Source organism: Rhinatrema bivittatum, chromosome 8, assembly GCF_901001135.1.
Source record: "Rhinatrema bivittatum chromosome 8, aRhiBiv1.1, whole genome shotgun sequence".
Lineage (NCBI taxonomy): Eukaryota > Metazoa > Chordata > Amphibia > Gymnophiona > Rhinatrematidae > Rhinatrema > Rhinatrema bivittatum.
In genome coordinates, this window is record NC_042622.1 from 132,687,284 (window position 1) to 132,703,757 (window position 16,474).

At 39.5% G+C, this 16,474-nt stretch overlaps 1 protein-coding gene across 7 annotated transcripts in view; it reads right to left on the reverse strand.

The window, feature by feature from the left end:
• EHMT1 (euchromatic histone lysine methyltransferase 1) overlaps positions 1–16,474 on the reverse strand; it is a 441,279-nt gene that overhangs the window by 109,389 nt on the left and 315,416 nt on the right. For all 7 annotated transcript variants that reach the window (XM_029611524.1, XM_029611528.1, XM_029611523.1 and 4 more), the window contains 4 exons: positions 13,884–14,038; positions 12,452–12,619; positions 1,807–1,951; positions 1,386–1,463 (listed from right to left, as the gene is read on the reverse strand). In XM_029611524.1, the coding sequence (XP_029467384.1) occupies positions 1,386–1,463; positions 1,807–1,951; positions 12,452–12,619; positions 13,884–14,038 (546 nt within the window). The remainder of the gene's footprint in view (positions 1–1,385; positions 1,464–1,806; positions 1,952–12,451; positions 12,620–13,883; positions 14,039–16,474) is intronic.

The window sequence follows — 16,474 nt, forward strand, 5'->3', positions numbered from 1 at the left end:
AAAATGAATCACAGCCAGATGCAAGGCCAGGGATACTCCCTGCACCTTACCCCGAAGCTTGGAAGACAATGAAGGGTCTCATGAGGCAGTGTCTGCATGCAGGAATTCCTATGCATGATCACAAATATTTCTGAGCTTTGAGACAGACACAACACTATACTTTCTTCTCCCCTCTGTTCCTTTCCCTTCAGAAGCTTTGGTGCAGTTTAGGATCTAGTATTATACAAATGGCCACTGAGCCCATGAATGTTTCAGAGCTTTATGTAAATATCTTGGCTCTTCTGGAATTTTACTATTCAATTTAAGCAGATATGGCTAGTGGCCATGGACTAATGATTTGTTCACATTTAAACGTATTCTTTTTCATTCTGAAATAAGCTCTACAACCAAATCTCAGTAGTTGTTTTTTTTTACTCATAAATAAGGAAGCAATAATCAATCTACCCATGTTGATGAAAACTCTGCAGGTACTTTCAACCTGTGGGATTTGCACCAATAATCAAAGCAAAAGTACACATGTTTTTCTACTTTGACTATTGTCCCCCTCAATAATTAACAGCAGAGATCTGCACCTGTTTTCTCTGCGGGTAATTTTTTCAAGTAAAACAAAGTGTAATTTTGATTATACACTACTATATACATTGTTTCATCCTCCTCCCTCTTCCTGTCCGTAGGAATGTATCTTTACAATGCAGGAAAAATTACGCACACTATAGAACAATGCACATATTTCTCCTCATACTGAGGGTGAGCAGTAATCAAAACCCTGGTTTCCAGGGGTAAAATGCTATTTTGCCCACAGAAAGGGCTTTTATTAGTGCACTCCCCATATTTAGCACATACATTCCTACAAATATATAGTTTCTTAAAAAATATATAAATAGTTTCTTAAAAAAAATTGCATTTAAAGTTCAAAGTCATTATATATCTTATGTCTGAAAATAATAATTGTAAATTTACAAACAAAATCTACAGGCTTTAAAGAAAAAGATGAACAAATGCAATAAGATAAAAATGCGTAAAGTAAATGCAGTTTGTTATGAATGAACCTCTGGTACCTATCTGTTTATGGAGCTGGTTCACTACAGCATATCTCCAGACTTCAAGGCTACCACACACTAGAAAGAACACTGATTTACTAGCTAAAGCATGAAAAAAACAAAATAAATCAAGTAACTTTTTCTTTTTCTTAAGAGAAAAGAAAAAAAGAACATTTCTGAACAATTGGAGAGTAAGCATGGAGGTTGTAACTTGTGCTTTCTAAAAGTTTTAAATATTTTCCATGAGTTAACTTCCGCCATCTTTACTACTTCTGGCATATGGCTGCCTTCCTATTTGAGAATGTCAATCATGAAAGAATCCTCTTGGTCTGTCTGTTTCCTCACCTTATCATACCAGCAGCGCATACTAAGTTGACCACACATGCAATTACTGGAGGAGCAGTCATCTATGCACACACAGTACTGAAAGAAAACCAAGAGATTACGCATTAACTTCAGCAAAAGAAAATATTTAATAGTACATTGAAACCTCCCAGCATATGACTGAAGAGTAAGTAATGGTGAGGCCCAGCCCTAGATTAGCAAAAGCCATTGCAGACAAGCTGACAGAGCTGCAGCTACTGAAATCAGAAGCATAACAGTCCCTGAACAGCTTAAAGCAACCCCGCAAATCTCATACTGACTGCAGCACAATGCTGAGCTCTGATTTTCTGCTGTCATTTTCCCACTAGGGTATTCCGATTAAGGATTCTAAAGACTACAGGAGAGTGGCAAGAGAAAAAGGCTAAGGCAGCAACTCCATTACCTGCAGATGAGTGATGTTTCTATCAACATTCATAGGTGACGTCACACAGTTTTGGGAGACATATTTATAGTTGGTGGGGCATGATTCGCTATCCACAGCATTGACACATGAAATTGGTATGCGTTCATAGCCTCGTGCAATATCCCTGTGAAATCCACAAGAAGAGAACACACACACTGCAGAAAATAGTAAAAAAAAACCTCCCAACAAAATGCCGCAAAACAATCAAATAGCAAGTTTGCTTACCATAAATAGGATTCTCCATAGACAGCAGGATGAATTAGCCATGACACATGGGAAACATCATCTGACGGTGATCACAGCACTCTCTTTGGCTTTGCTCAACTGAGCATGTGTGGGAGTTCCTGTATGAGTGCCACCTTGTGAACTACCTCAGTCAATTTCCATAGCTAAGCTTTTGTCAAGTAGTTGATTCTCCAGGGAGAAAGGCAGCTATTAAGCATGACTAATTCATCCTGCTGTCAACGGAGAACCCCGTTTACAGTAAGCAAACTCGCTTTCTCTGTCAACAAACAGGACTGAATTAGCCATGACACATGGAGCGTCCCAAGCTGAAGGCTGCTGAATAAAACACTTACTGAAACAGCAATCCAGTTTCGCCTATGGAGAGCAGATAACTGAGAAAACAGGTTGTGCAGGACTGCCTGTCCGACTTCACTGTCAGTTTTTGAAAGATTATCCAGACAGTACTGGGATGTGAAAGTCTGCAGAGATGACCAAGACGCTGCCCTGCAGATGTCCTTGCTAGGGACTATCTTTAGATGGTCCATGAAAGTCACCATTGCTTGTACTTGATAAGCTTTGACTGTGTCTATAATGTGAAGTTTGGTCAGAGCATAGCAATGCACTCTTATAGCCAGTTGGACAGAGTTTGCTTGCCCTGCCTGATGGGATCATAAGAGATAAAACAGTTGCAATACCTGTCTATGAGGCTGAGATCTTTGCAGATAGCATACCACAACTTTCTTACTATCCAGGGTGTGCAAAGCTTTCTCACCTTGGTGAGCATAAGATGTCAGGAAGAAAACTGGTAACACAATGGCTTGATTAATGTGAAAAGTGTATTCGACATTCAGGAGAAATTTGGGATGAGTGCAGAGCACCATTCGGATGTGAAAGGATTGTAAATGAGAGTACAAGACCAGAAATGCGGTTCATTAACCCTCCTTGCCAAATTGATGCCCTGGAACACAACCTTCCATATAAGGTACTTCAGTGGCACAGAATCTAAAGGCTTAAAAGGATGTTCATTAGCTGCTCAACAACTATCTCGGGGTCCCGCAGAACTGCCAGTTTTGTCACCGGATGTTTTGTGTGAACAATCCCCCCTTGAATTTAGAGATCATCGAATGAATGGAAATCAGTTTTCTATCAATATAAGAATGATAGGCCATGCATAGGCTGGATGAAGATAGGGATAAGTGGTATTGGAGCAAGTCAATAGGAGGGCAATCTGGCACAGATTTAAAAAAAAAAAAAATAAACCCTACCCTTCCATTTAAACAAGTACAACATTCTGGTTGATGGTTTCCTCTCAGAAATTATAACATCGTCTATCTTTTTGGGAAGTGCCCTCAGATAAATCACAGAATACTCAATCTCCATGCTATTAAGTTTAGATGAAGATGATTTGGGTTCTGACCCCTTTCCTGAGTTAGCAGGGATGGCCAGGTTACCAGTGAGACTGACTGATGAGTGGAGGGTTTGAACTAGATAAGGAAACTATACTTTTCTGTGCCACAGTGGCATAAAGAAAATCAATTCTGCTTGATCCTGAATCATCTTCTGAACCATCTCAGCTATTAAAGGTAGCAGTGGAAAAGCATACAGAAGATCCGTATCCCATGTGAGCAGAAACGTGTCTACCACGAATGTGAACTCGCTTGGAAGAATGCAGCAGAATTTCTCTATCTTCCAATTCACCTCCGAAGCAGAAAGATCCATAGTTGGATGTTCCTGTTGAGAGAACAGAGTTCCTGCTACTTCCTGGTTTAGTGACTATTCAATGTGGCTGAAAAATGCAGCTGAGACAGTCCACCAGTATGTTGGATATTCTTGGGAGATAGAAAGCCTGAAGGAGAGCTTGGTGATCCAGAGCCCACTCCCATATGTTTTGTACTTCCCTGCAGAGGATCCAGGAACCTGTTTCACCTTGTTTATTGATGTAAAACATCACCACTTGATTGTCTGTTTGAATTAGAATCTGTTTTCCTTGTAACAGATGAGCAAATGCCCAGAGAGTATAATGGATCGCTCTCAGCTCCAGAAGGTTTATCTGGCAGTTGGTCTAACTCCAAGACAACGTGCCTTGAATTCGACAAGGACCTGTGTGTGCTCCCCTACTCACAGTAGAGGCATATGTTACCAGGAATTATTTGCTGCAGGAGGGTCCTCACGGGGAAGTCTGCAGTGAGGATTGCTAGTTTCAGCCATCATTGGATGAACAACTTTTACTACCTTGGTATCCTGATCAGTTATCTCAAGGGTCCACTATGTTCAAAGCACCCATTGGAGATGTGCAAGTACCACATGAACCATGGCAGCCATGTAACCGTTTAGTCCTGGGGGAATTCTGCATTATTGCAGAGCACAGAATTTACACAGAATCCCCCCCTATTCTGCGCAGAAAATGGCAAAGATGAAGGAGAACCTGGGGTGCCGCTCATGGAGCTCATAAGAAACATAAGAAATTGCCATACTGGGTTACACCAAGGATCCATCAAGCCCAGCATCCTGTTTCCAACAGTGGCCAATCCACTGTGCAAGAGAGAGCGGGAACATGTATGAGGGTGTGTGTGTGTGTGTGTGTGTGAGAGAGAGTGAGGGAGCCTGTATGAGGGGGTGTGTATGTGCACTAGCAAGGGAGCCAGTGTGTATGAGAGAGAGAGAGAGAGGGACAGAGGGAGCCTGTGTGAGGGGCAGTGCTGAGAGAGGTGTCAAACTCTGGGAATGGAGATAGAGTGGATGGGGTTGAGCCTAGAGGTGGAGGGGAGAGATACTGGCAGGTGGAGGAGTTAGGGCCTGAGAAGACAAAGAGGCGAAGGGAGTAGGGAGAGAGAGTGGAAGGGACACTCTTACAGTGAACCACTAGGGAAATTCTACTCAAAATATTTAAAATTCTGCATCTTTAAGTAATCTTTTTTCTGTATTACATTTTAATTGCTTAAAGACTTATGTATATTCTGTTATTTTGACCAATATAAAGTACACAGAATTTTAAGTTTGTGTGTGCAGAATTTTAAATTTTTTTGCACAGAATTCCCTCAGGAGTGATGTAACCTAGTATCACAAGTGCCATGTGGGCTGTAGATTGGTCAATTAGTAGGAATTTTACCACCAGGCTTCACAGGCAGACTCCTCTGTCTTCAGGCAGGAAGAATGAGTTTATCCAAGCCCCAGTGAACTGAATCCTCTGAGTGGGGATGAGGTTTGACTTGCTGAAATTGATCACAAATCCTAAGGACTGGAGAAGTTAAAAACTCTTCTAATGAACTTAGGACTGCTGATCTAGAAGGAATGGTCATTAGCCAATCATCCAGGTAAGGAAATACTGATATTCCCTGAGGATGAAGGTGAGCTGCCAATACTGCTAAGCATTTTGTGAACACCCTTGGCACCATTAAGAGGCCAAAGGGAAGAACCTTGTATTGATAGTGAAGGTTGCCCTCCCTGAACCTGAGGTACAGTCAGTTAAAGGGATGGATCCAATGTGCACATCCAGGATCTTGGCTGAATGGAGGGGAGGATGGTGTGGAGGGAGTTCATCTTGAATTTCTACCTTTTTAAGTGTATGTTCAACTAGGATTGGTCTCAGACCTTCTGTCCTTTGTGGGATACGGAAGTATAAAGAGAATGTCTTGCCCTGTTTCTGAGAGCGGAACCAATTCTATCACCCATTGGAATAGCAAGTTGTCCATTTTGGATTGAAGTTGAAGTGAGTGGAGTGGATCCAGGTTGATGGGACACCAGTGATGCCCAGGCTGACGGGAGGAAAAACAAGGGGTATCCAAACTCCAAAGTTTTGAGGATCCACTGAACCCTGGTTATAATCCTCCATTCCTGGCTCTTCTCGGCTATCAAAAATTTGGGCCTGACTTTACAGGAGGAGGTTGTGTAGTCTTCTGCTGGCATTGTTCTCTAGGCCGCACCCTGTGTGTATCGAGCTGCTATTGATGTATTGGAGGGCATTGGTAACTCTGATACCCTCGAAAGGGATGATACTGCTAATATTTACATTTATACAGAAAGTATGATCTATACTGTGTAGAGGGCTGGTCCATAGCAGATGCCAAATAGTGGAGGACCACATGTTGTTTATCTGTGAGACAGTCTCCCTGACCTCGTCTCTGAATAGTTTGTCCTCTGAACAAAGGATGACACCAGTTTATTGAGAACATCCTTCCTCAGCCTACAGCCACGCCATCCTTCATGCTCCAATAGTGGCAGCCAAACCTCTAGCTGCCTTGTCAAAGGACTCATATATAAAGCAAATAAGGTGATCCACCTCATGTTGCTTGCCCATGGAATCCATTGCAGGCCTCTTCTTAGTAATGCAGTCATGCAGGTATTGTACCAAAAATAGCTGATGATTAGCTATTCAAGCATTCAGCATGGCACTCTGGAAGAACTTCTTTCCAAATGTATCTAGGATTTTTGGATCCTTCCCAGGAGGATAATTCAAATAAAATCTAGTCTTTTTGGCCTTTTGTAATGCGGCTTCTACCACCAATTGATGGGACAGCTGAACTACTCCAAACCCCAGGGTCTGTTGCACCCTGTTTTTCAGGTTCAATTTCTATGCTACGGGCGTACACAAAGCCGGGTACTTCCACATCCTCATCAGAAGCTCCAACAGGATTCTGTGAATTGGCAGGGCTGCTGGTTTGGATGAGATTTCAAGGACATGCAGGATGTTCAAAACTTCCATTCGGGATCTTTGTCCATCTACTGGAATTTTGAGAACCTTCCCAGCTTGTTAAGAAATTTAGGATAAGACAAGTCTTCAGGGGTTGGATGGAAATGAATGCTCTGTAGGATCCAGTGGAGGGTAGGAAGCCATACCTGATGATCCCTCTGAAAATTCAGAATACCGCAGAACACTTAACTACAAACCCGAGGATGACCACGGCGACCCGGGGAGAACCTGAGGAGAATAACTGCTGACGAACCTCCAAGCTCAATGGCTTTCAGCCTCTGGTGGGCATCTCCTGAAGTCCCCAACAGAGTCAACTCCTTCAGGTTAGTACCCAGGACAGGGAGGCTAAGTGCTGGAACTCCCATCTAAGTGTGGAGCTGAGGCAATAATAGTTGTCAGTTTTACCTGATTGGCAGTGGCTACTGATGTAAATTAGTCTTGAATAATTTCATGATGTGGCTAGGTGGTTGTGTTTCTGGAAGAAGGGACAGAAAAAGCACATCTTCCTCTGATACCATAACAATCATCAATGCCCCTACACACAAAGCTGGACACACTTTATCAACACTGATTCATGGTTATCCTATGACATTAACATAACCAAAATCCCCTGGTCAGACCACCACCTGATTCAAACTAAACTGACTTCCAATTTCATCCTTTCTACAACCAAAAACTCCCCCAAGGATACTGTCTTACTGTCCCCCCCTTTGACTCAGATAAACTTCATGAACAACTACAAACAGAATTGAATAAGATAGATTTTTCCAACTCTGAAAATTCCACTAATTCATGGATCAACTTAACCAAAACTGTTGCTGACAAGATAAACCCTGTTATCACAAAGACAATTAAAAACTCACAACATCTGAACCAATGGTACAATAAAAGCATTAGGACTGCGAAACAGCAGTTCCGGAAAAAAGAAAAAGCTTGGTGCAAGAAAAAAATCAACTGCTTTACTAACTACCTACCGAAATGCCCTAGCACAATATAAAACTCTTATCATCAACGCAAAAAAAACAATTTTTCTCTAAGAAAATTAACAATTTCCAACACAACCCAAGAATGCTATTCGCTATAGTACAAAATCTCACAAAAACTGCAAATAAACAGATAACACCTTGCATTAAAAGTGGATGCAATGATCTCGCTGATTTCTTTAATAAAAAAAATATTAAATCTAATCAGCAAAAATCTTGACAATAACGATCAATACTTTTTGATAATTAATAACGAAATCCCTAAATGGTCTAACTTAAACACAGCTTCATCCCTCGAAATCCAAAATATAATTAAAAAAATGAACCCAGCTAATCACTCAATTGACTGCATTCCTATTTCCACTCTAAAAACAATAGAACCCACAATAACTAAAACACTCACAGAGATTGTAAACCTTTCTCTTACTGAAGGTATCTATCCCAGCTCTCTCAAATCAGCTGTAACCAAACCTATCCTAAAAAAGAATAATCTTGATCCAAACAACCTAATAAACTACCGCCCTCTATCAAACCTACCTCTCATTGCCAAGATCATTGAAAAAGTTGTTCATACTCAACTCATTGACCATTTAGAAAAAAACCAATATCCTCTTTCCAACTCAATTCGGCTTCAGAAAAAACCTCAGTACCGAATCTTTACTACTCTCATTGAATGACACTATACTAAGAGGGTTTGACAATGGGCAAAAATACCTATTCATAATGTTAGACCTATCCGCAGCTTTTGACACAGTGAACCATAACATACTCATTGACCGTCTCTCTGAAATTGGATTATATAATATAACCTTGCAATGGTTTTCTTCATACCTTTCTAATAGAAACTACCAAGTTTCAATCAATAACACCTTATCAAATAAAATTAACCTTCACACTGGAGTACCTCAAGGTTCCACACTTTCTGCAACACTCTTCAATATTTATTGTCTCCCAATTTGCCATCTCCTAAAAGATCTCGGCTTGACCCACTTCCTCTATGCCGATGACATACAAATTTTAATTCCAATTCAAAATTCGCTGGATGATACTTACAAGAAAACTGCCACATATCTATCTACAATCAAACATCTGCTAACTCGCTTGAAACTCATAATTAACATTGAGAAAACTGAATTAATTATCATGGATCGGAAACCCAGCCCATCACCTCCACCTCCCCTCTTGCTCGAGAACCATAATGAACCCATCTTCCCAGTATCACATACACGTAACCTAGGAGTGATCATTGACAATGAACTATCTTTAAAAAACCACATCACAACCAAAATTAAAGATGGATATTATAAATTATTAACCCTCAGATGCCTAAAACCTTTTCTAACTACTGAAGATTTCAGATCTGTACTTCAGGTACTTATTTTCTCCAACATCGACTATTGCAACTCCCTATTACTTGGACTTCCAGCTTCGAGCATCAGACTGCTCCAAATCCTACGAAACGCAGTAGCAAGAATTCTAACAGGCGTTAAAAAACGTGAACACATTACACCCATCCTTATTTCCTTACACTGGTTACCAATCAAATACTGTATTGAATACAAAACCCTGAACATTACACATAAATTAATATATAAAGATGAATTTAACTGGTCAATCATTAATCTCATTCCTCACATGACTCAACAAAACCTTCATTCAAAAACAAAGGCCTTCTGAAAATTCCCCCTGTTCAAACAGCTCAACTATCAACAACCCGTCAAAGAGCCTTCTCCATCGCTTGCCCAAAATTATGGAATTCACTCCCCATGGACCTTAGAATGTAATCCAATTTGAAAACTTTCAAAAGAGATCTGAAAACTTGGCTGTTTTTCAAAGCTTATAATGAAAGCCTAACTCTCACAACATCATCTCATCAACTGAACTCTCAAATGATATGAAAACTTTCTCAGTTACCAAGTTCAACTTAACTCTGAACCATTTCCAGCTGAGAACATAACCTTTCCCATTCTTTTTATTTCCTCACTCCTCTACCTTACCTGCTATACTTTTCATCCGACTGTACATTGACCTTACTTGTACCCTGACGATATTCTCTGTTCTACTTATTTATTTCTCCCTTTTTGTTATTTGTAAACTTTCTTGTTTAAATATGTAAACCGTTTAAATATGTAAACCGTTGTGATGGCATTACCGAATGAGGGTATCTAAAACTTGATAAATAAATAAATAAATAAACAAGACATCAATTTGAGAGGTGTCCTCCAAGCTCCATGGAGGGACTCCAGACCGAATTCTTGAGCCTGTTCCAATCTTTCTGCTCCTGTAGAGATGGGATTTGGAACTACCAGTGCTGCAGGGTGCAAGACTCTCCTTGGTGCCATCAAAGCCAATCCCTTCTGTGTAGAATTGGGATAAAAAAGATAGGAGTATGGCACTGGGATCTTTTTTGCCAAAGATGAGATCTGTACCTTATTTGGGTATAAATATCTCCACAGATATACTAGCCCATGAATATGCAACAGTTGTTCAAACAATGAAGCATTATGCCTCAAAGTTTTAGATACTGGGCCAGTTTTACCTGATGAAGTAGATCAAACCATATTAAAGTCTCCCCCCTACCTTCCAAGAAAGACAAGAGATCAGAAAAACATGTAGTGATAAAAATCAATTTGATTAACATTCAGGGAATAAACAGAGGCCAAAGTATTAACACACCCAGCTACCTTATCCTTAACAAAAATGTAACATCTCCAAGAATCCCATCATACTTTATCCACTAAAAAATGTTCAAAATGTGTTTCTTAATGGGACCTGCTGTTATGTTATCATTAAGATGTTGCTTAAGCATGTTGCAGATCCTGTATTCATATTTTTCATGCAAAAAGAATACAAATTTTCAATTTAAAAAAAAAATGTATTTCCTGTATAAAATGCTCTGGGACCTTATGTCGCAGTGTTTCCCTAAGGAATAAACTCATTTTAATTGGTGAGCTAAGGCACTTTACAAACAACAAGAAAACTCAAAAAGTCAACATGGTATCAATGAAATAACTGCATCAGCTCAAAATATGGCCAGGAAAGTATCCAGTGAATAAAGAAAAAAAGGCAAAAATCAAAACAGTGCATTGAAACAGAGTCAAGCACTGTGAATCCCAAGAAATTTCCCCTCACCTAGGGATGCCAACTGGTTCCAGATTTTCAGGCCAGGCTGATCCAGTTCTGGTTTCGCTTCACTGTGTACACAGATTTATAGATCTGATGCCCCTATTTTTCCCTGAATACTGCTGAGAACAGCTTGTGTATCTTTGTAGTGTAAGCAAGCTACTATAGTCCTAAGATATCTTCTACCTTCAGTCTGAGGTCTGCCAATTTTGTGTGCACTATCAAATCTAACAGATCTGTCTGCAAAGCCAGGAACACAGGACTTAACAATATTTTTAAGTAGCTTATCCATATCCTCCTCTGGATCACTTTCTGGAAGCCCTAGGACTCTTATGTTATTCTGATGGTGACGGTTCTCCAAATCATCCTGATGCTTCTTTAGTGCCTTGTTAATTTTTTCAACATTCTTCATTCTTCTGTAGAAGTCAACAATCGAGTCAATTTGCTCCCCGATATGTACCTCATTCAAAGCAACTCTCTCCTTAAGGCCTTTCACCTCTTCTTTAAGATCACTGCTTACATCAGATCTAAGGAGCTTAATCTCTTTAACAAGTTCCAAGATCACAGATTCCATTACGACAATGTCAGAATTCTATTTCCCAAAGCTTTATCATTGGATATATCTGCAGGTGCTTCATCAGATTCAGGACAACTCTTTGCAGATCTGTTAAATTTAACCAAAGGGGCAGCATATTATGGCTTGACTCATGGACAAAAAATGACTGAGGGTGTTCACAAGGCAGGGCTTGTATGGGAACTCCCAGAGCAAAGCTCTACTGAGCTCAGAAAGCATAGTCCATTTGGCACCATCAGATGACATCACCCATATCATGGCTACTTCAGCCCTGCTTGTCAATGGAGGAAAGGAAAATTATGACACCTATGATCTTACTACCTTAAGCTTGCCTGGAAGTTCCAGACCCTAGAGAAATGAGACTTTCAATCACCAGGAAAAGAACTTTCAGACTCAGCCCACACCTTCTAGAATGCCCTTCCACATGAGATCAGACATGCCCCAGACCTTCTGACTTTCAGGAAATCTCTGAAAACTTGATTATTTATAGAAGTCTACAGCTCACAGCCATGATCCCCCCCCCTCCCTCCCCGAAGTGATCCCTGATGCTCTACCTATGCCTTCAGGAATCACATAAACTGTGCGTCAGCAGCACTGAGCTATGTATGAACAACTTATCTGTGTCCCTAATATATGTAATATTGTCTCCTGTTCCCAAATCCTGCTATTGAATTATATACTGTAACTCATTATCATCTGTTATCTATCTGTTTAGTATGCTTGTAACATGCTTTGAACTCTAACGCTGGAAAAGCGTGTTCACAAATAAATAATGATGATTCATTTTTCCATTCCCATTATTACAATTTATTCTGAGCTCTTAGCCGACATTGCATATATGATGAATTTCATGGGGAATTCTTCTCACCTGTGGTTTTGGCCAAAGTGTTAACATCTGTCATGGGCAGTACTATGTATAAAGAACCTTTTCAATAACATACATAATTAAGGTTGACACACATTCTCTTGCACACCCCAGTGTGATGCTTCAGTGTTGTACTGGAAGGAAACCCCTGCTGAGCTTCCTACCTATTTACAGTCTTCTCTACTTGGGCAGGTTTCTCCATAGATGTTTCCTTCACTGACTTGTTCATCTGCAGAGCCACCCAAACCTGAGAGTTGAGGCTGGAGCACTCGAGTGGCGTCTCTCCCTCTTTGTTTTTCAGATTAACATCAGAGCCATGGGAAAGAAACAACCTGGAGAAGAAAAAGTATATATATAAAGCAACTGTAAATACAATGCAGTGCAGTAAAAGATCCTGCTACAAGATATTAAAGTGGAATTTTTTTAAAATGTATTATGTGCTGTACTTCACTCAGGATAACCTATACTAGACAGAATGCCTTGTTTACACTGTGGCTATATCCTGATGAGAAATTAAACACACAGAAACCATCTGCACTAGGTGTCTCTGTCAAAGTGAGAACTATATACAATAGAAAAAAAAAAATATATATATATATACACACACACAAATTATATGCAATGGCAATCAAGGATGAAAGCACTACCAGTTAAGCATGTTTTGTGCATACACTCAGGGGTCTGATATGAAAAATGTGACTTTAAAATTGATTTGAGTCAGAATATATGATAACTCATCTAGCATGACAACTTAATGCTAGCTTGTGGCACATTTTTCGCAATATGGACCACTATTTGTTTTTTGTTTGAATTATCTAACCTTTCCTGCTACCTGGCTCCTTTGCCTGCAGCCACAGAGCAGATCCAACTAAAATGGGCTGCCAAGGCAAAGGAGGCAATCTGCTACACCAATGACTAACTAGTTAATAATGCCCCTACTCCCCATCACCACCAATTAAACTGATTAGAAATTGAACATCAGTAAATTCTAGGAAAGGAGGATAATAAGAGGATTTGGGCTCTATTCAGAGAAAATGCAAGGGAAATCGTGTATCTCACTTTAAGTCAGTTACCACTCTTCCTTGCTTGTTTCAATAAGAAGTCATATAACGGTAAAAAGAAGCTGTGATAATATAGGCAGGAACTTGTGCATTTCGGATGGTCAAGAGTCTTGACGGTTCATCCTTAATATAAAATTTGACAATAAGAGGATCTGGGTTTTAAATAAGTGATCCATTTGGACAGGAATAGCTATATATTTTAAAATCTAGAACCATCACAACTTACCCATTGTTTTATGATAAAGACTAAATAAAGTCAGAAAATTATAATAATTTTGACATCTTTCTAATGGTCAAGTGTTCATGCTACAGAATTTAGATTGCTGCCTTACACTGTTAGAGCTGCAAAGGAAAGGCTGGGCCCCATCCCAAGGTTTTGCCTTGACCATAAATTGCACAAACTCCTTTAATACAGAAGAAATCATACAACAAAAAAGACAAATGGTCAGGGGATCCCCATCCTAAAGAGAGATTCTTAGCATACAGTAAGGATGCATGGACTGGACAAGTTTCACCCTGCACGGGCTGTACTTACACCACACATTCGTAACGGTTCTCTCTGGCTGCAATGTGCAATGGAGAGTCCCCATGAATGTTCACTGCATGTACATCGCACTTAGCCGCTAGAAGAGTCTCAGCAATTTCAACACTTCCTGAAAAAGCTGCCCAGTGCAAGCAAATATTCTCCTCCTGTAGGACAAGGAAATTGGGAAAGTAAATTAGGAAAACATTAAAGGAGAAGCTCTTTACTGCACTCAAATTCCACATCTCTATTAGGGTTAATTTCTATTTTACTCCATTGTGCACTTGAGCCCATGGGAAGCAAGATAGTTAAGTGGTCTTGGTGGCTTAGTACAATGTGTCTTGAAAGTGTGGGCACACCACCATCAATGCGTGCACACTGGTCAGGAAACAAGCACACACAAGAAAACACAGCAGGCACAAAATAGGAGAATAGAATGGAACATTTTGCATAAATCTGTACACTACATTGCACCTGAGAAATTCTTTGCATATACAACTCACAAAAAGTTAGTAGAAATACTAATCACCACCCTTGGCTAATTCTTATGTTGGCCCAACAGAAGGTATCATAACCTTCAAAAAATCTGGTTTGAGTGGCAAGTGCTATGAAACCTAAACACTCAGATTCTTTACCCATTTTCACTGCTCTCAGCGAGGGCCCTTCAGCAAGTCACTTAATCTCCGCATTCTCCTATACTCCCTTCCCTACCCTACTGGCAAGTGTGCAGGTGGAGCTGCTTGCATCTTGTTTCCAACCCTGAAGTAGATGCATACTCATGGGTTATAAAGTGCTTTGATCACTTTGAATCTGAAATGGCAATCTTTCACAAGGGCAACTGGTAAAACGCTCCAAAGGTCAATCTCCAAAAGTTTGTTTGGGTAATTTGCCATAACCTGGACAAAAACCAAGATTTAAATTTTCCACCCCCTCACCAGCAAAAGTTTACCTGGGTAAATCATTATCTGGCTAAAAGTTAGCACAATAAAGAAAGACAGGGTAAAGGGGGAAAAGAGTTCCGAGGCATTCCTAAAATTTATCTGGCTAGCGCCAATATTCAGCACTAACCAGATAAACTTAGCTTGGTAAGCCTGGTCTGAAAAATTACTGTCTTAAAATTACCCAATTAACGTTAGACAGATATATGCAGCAGAACACTTACCTGGGTAAGTTCCACTGAATATCTGGGTAAAGTTACTTGGGTAACTTTTATGCCCCCGGCTTACTCAATATGGACCTCACAGGGGTGAAATCATAGTAAGACACTGACATTTTTATTAAACAAACAAAAATTATTTCTGAACTTTAAAATCTGGATTTGTGGTTCAGTTTCCATCACAAGGCTATAGAAGCATCTACAACAGGACAAGAATACATGCATTTATATGTATCTTCACTTAAGATGTTCAATATCTCTGATTTAATTTTATTTATTTAGACATTTTATATATCATCATCCATGTATAGATAATGGTTTACAAAGTGACATTCACAGTTATGTCTCAACAAACAATCAAACAAAGATTGGTTACAGAGGTGTTATTCATGGGTAGGCATTAATATCTAACAAGGGACATTTTCTAGTACATATTAAAATTGATCTAGTGCATAAGGCAAAGAGTAAGGATAATTAGTACAAAATGATAGTTATCATATCTTAGTAAGGGGTTGTGTTTTGAGAGTCTTGCATTCTCTCATTCGATTTTCTTCATGATTTATTATCTTTTGTCCGTCTTGTCTTTGAGGCTCTGTATATTCTGATGTTTTTAAATTAAATTATATGTCCTTTTGATTAGCCATGTTTTTAATTCACATTTAAATTTCTTTCTATCTGGTAAAATCCGTAATGTCTCAGGCAGAGAATTCCCGAGCTTTGGACCTGCTATTGAAAACACTCGAAATCTTATTTGTGTCAGATGTGTGCTCCATATTGTGGGAATAGTCAATAGTCCTTTATTTTGAGATCATAGTGTTCGCTGAGGATTGTTAGGTTGTAGTAGCACTCCTAACAAGCCAGTGTTATTGGAATGAATGATATTGAATATTATCGTTAATACTTTATAGTAGATTCTGGATTGTACTGGTAGCCAATGCAGTAACATCAGCGCGGGTGTAATGTGATCATATTTCCTAGATCCTATTAATAGTCTTGCTGCGGCATTTTGTAATATTTGTAGTGGTTTTTAAGTGACTTGCTGGAAGACCTAGTAGTAAGGAGTTACATTAGTCAAGATTTGAGAAGATTAGAGTTTGCAATACAGTACAGAAGTCCTCCAAAATTAATAATGGTTTCAACCAATGTAGTATACACAACTTGGCGTAACCTGTCTTAATTTACTAAATCCCATACTTGATTTGAGGATTAATTTGAAATTACTTAGTTCTGGGGCAGGTGGTTTAACTATCGATGAAATTCTACTCAGCCAAATGATGCCAGACATTTTTGGGTTTAATGTCAGTTTAAGTTGCGATAGTTCTTGTTGTATTGCTTTCATTTAGGTAGAGAGTATCAAAGCTGTATTTTCAAATTATCTGGAGAATGGGATGTAAAACAGTAGGTCGTCAGCATACAAGAAGAAAGTTATTCCTAGATTCATCAGTAA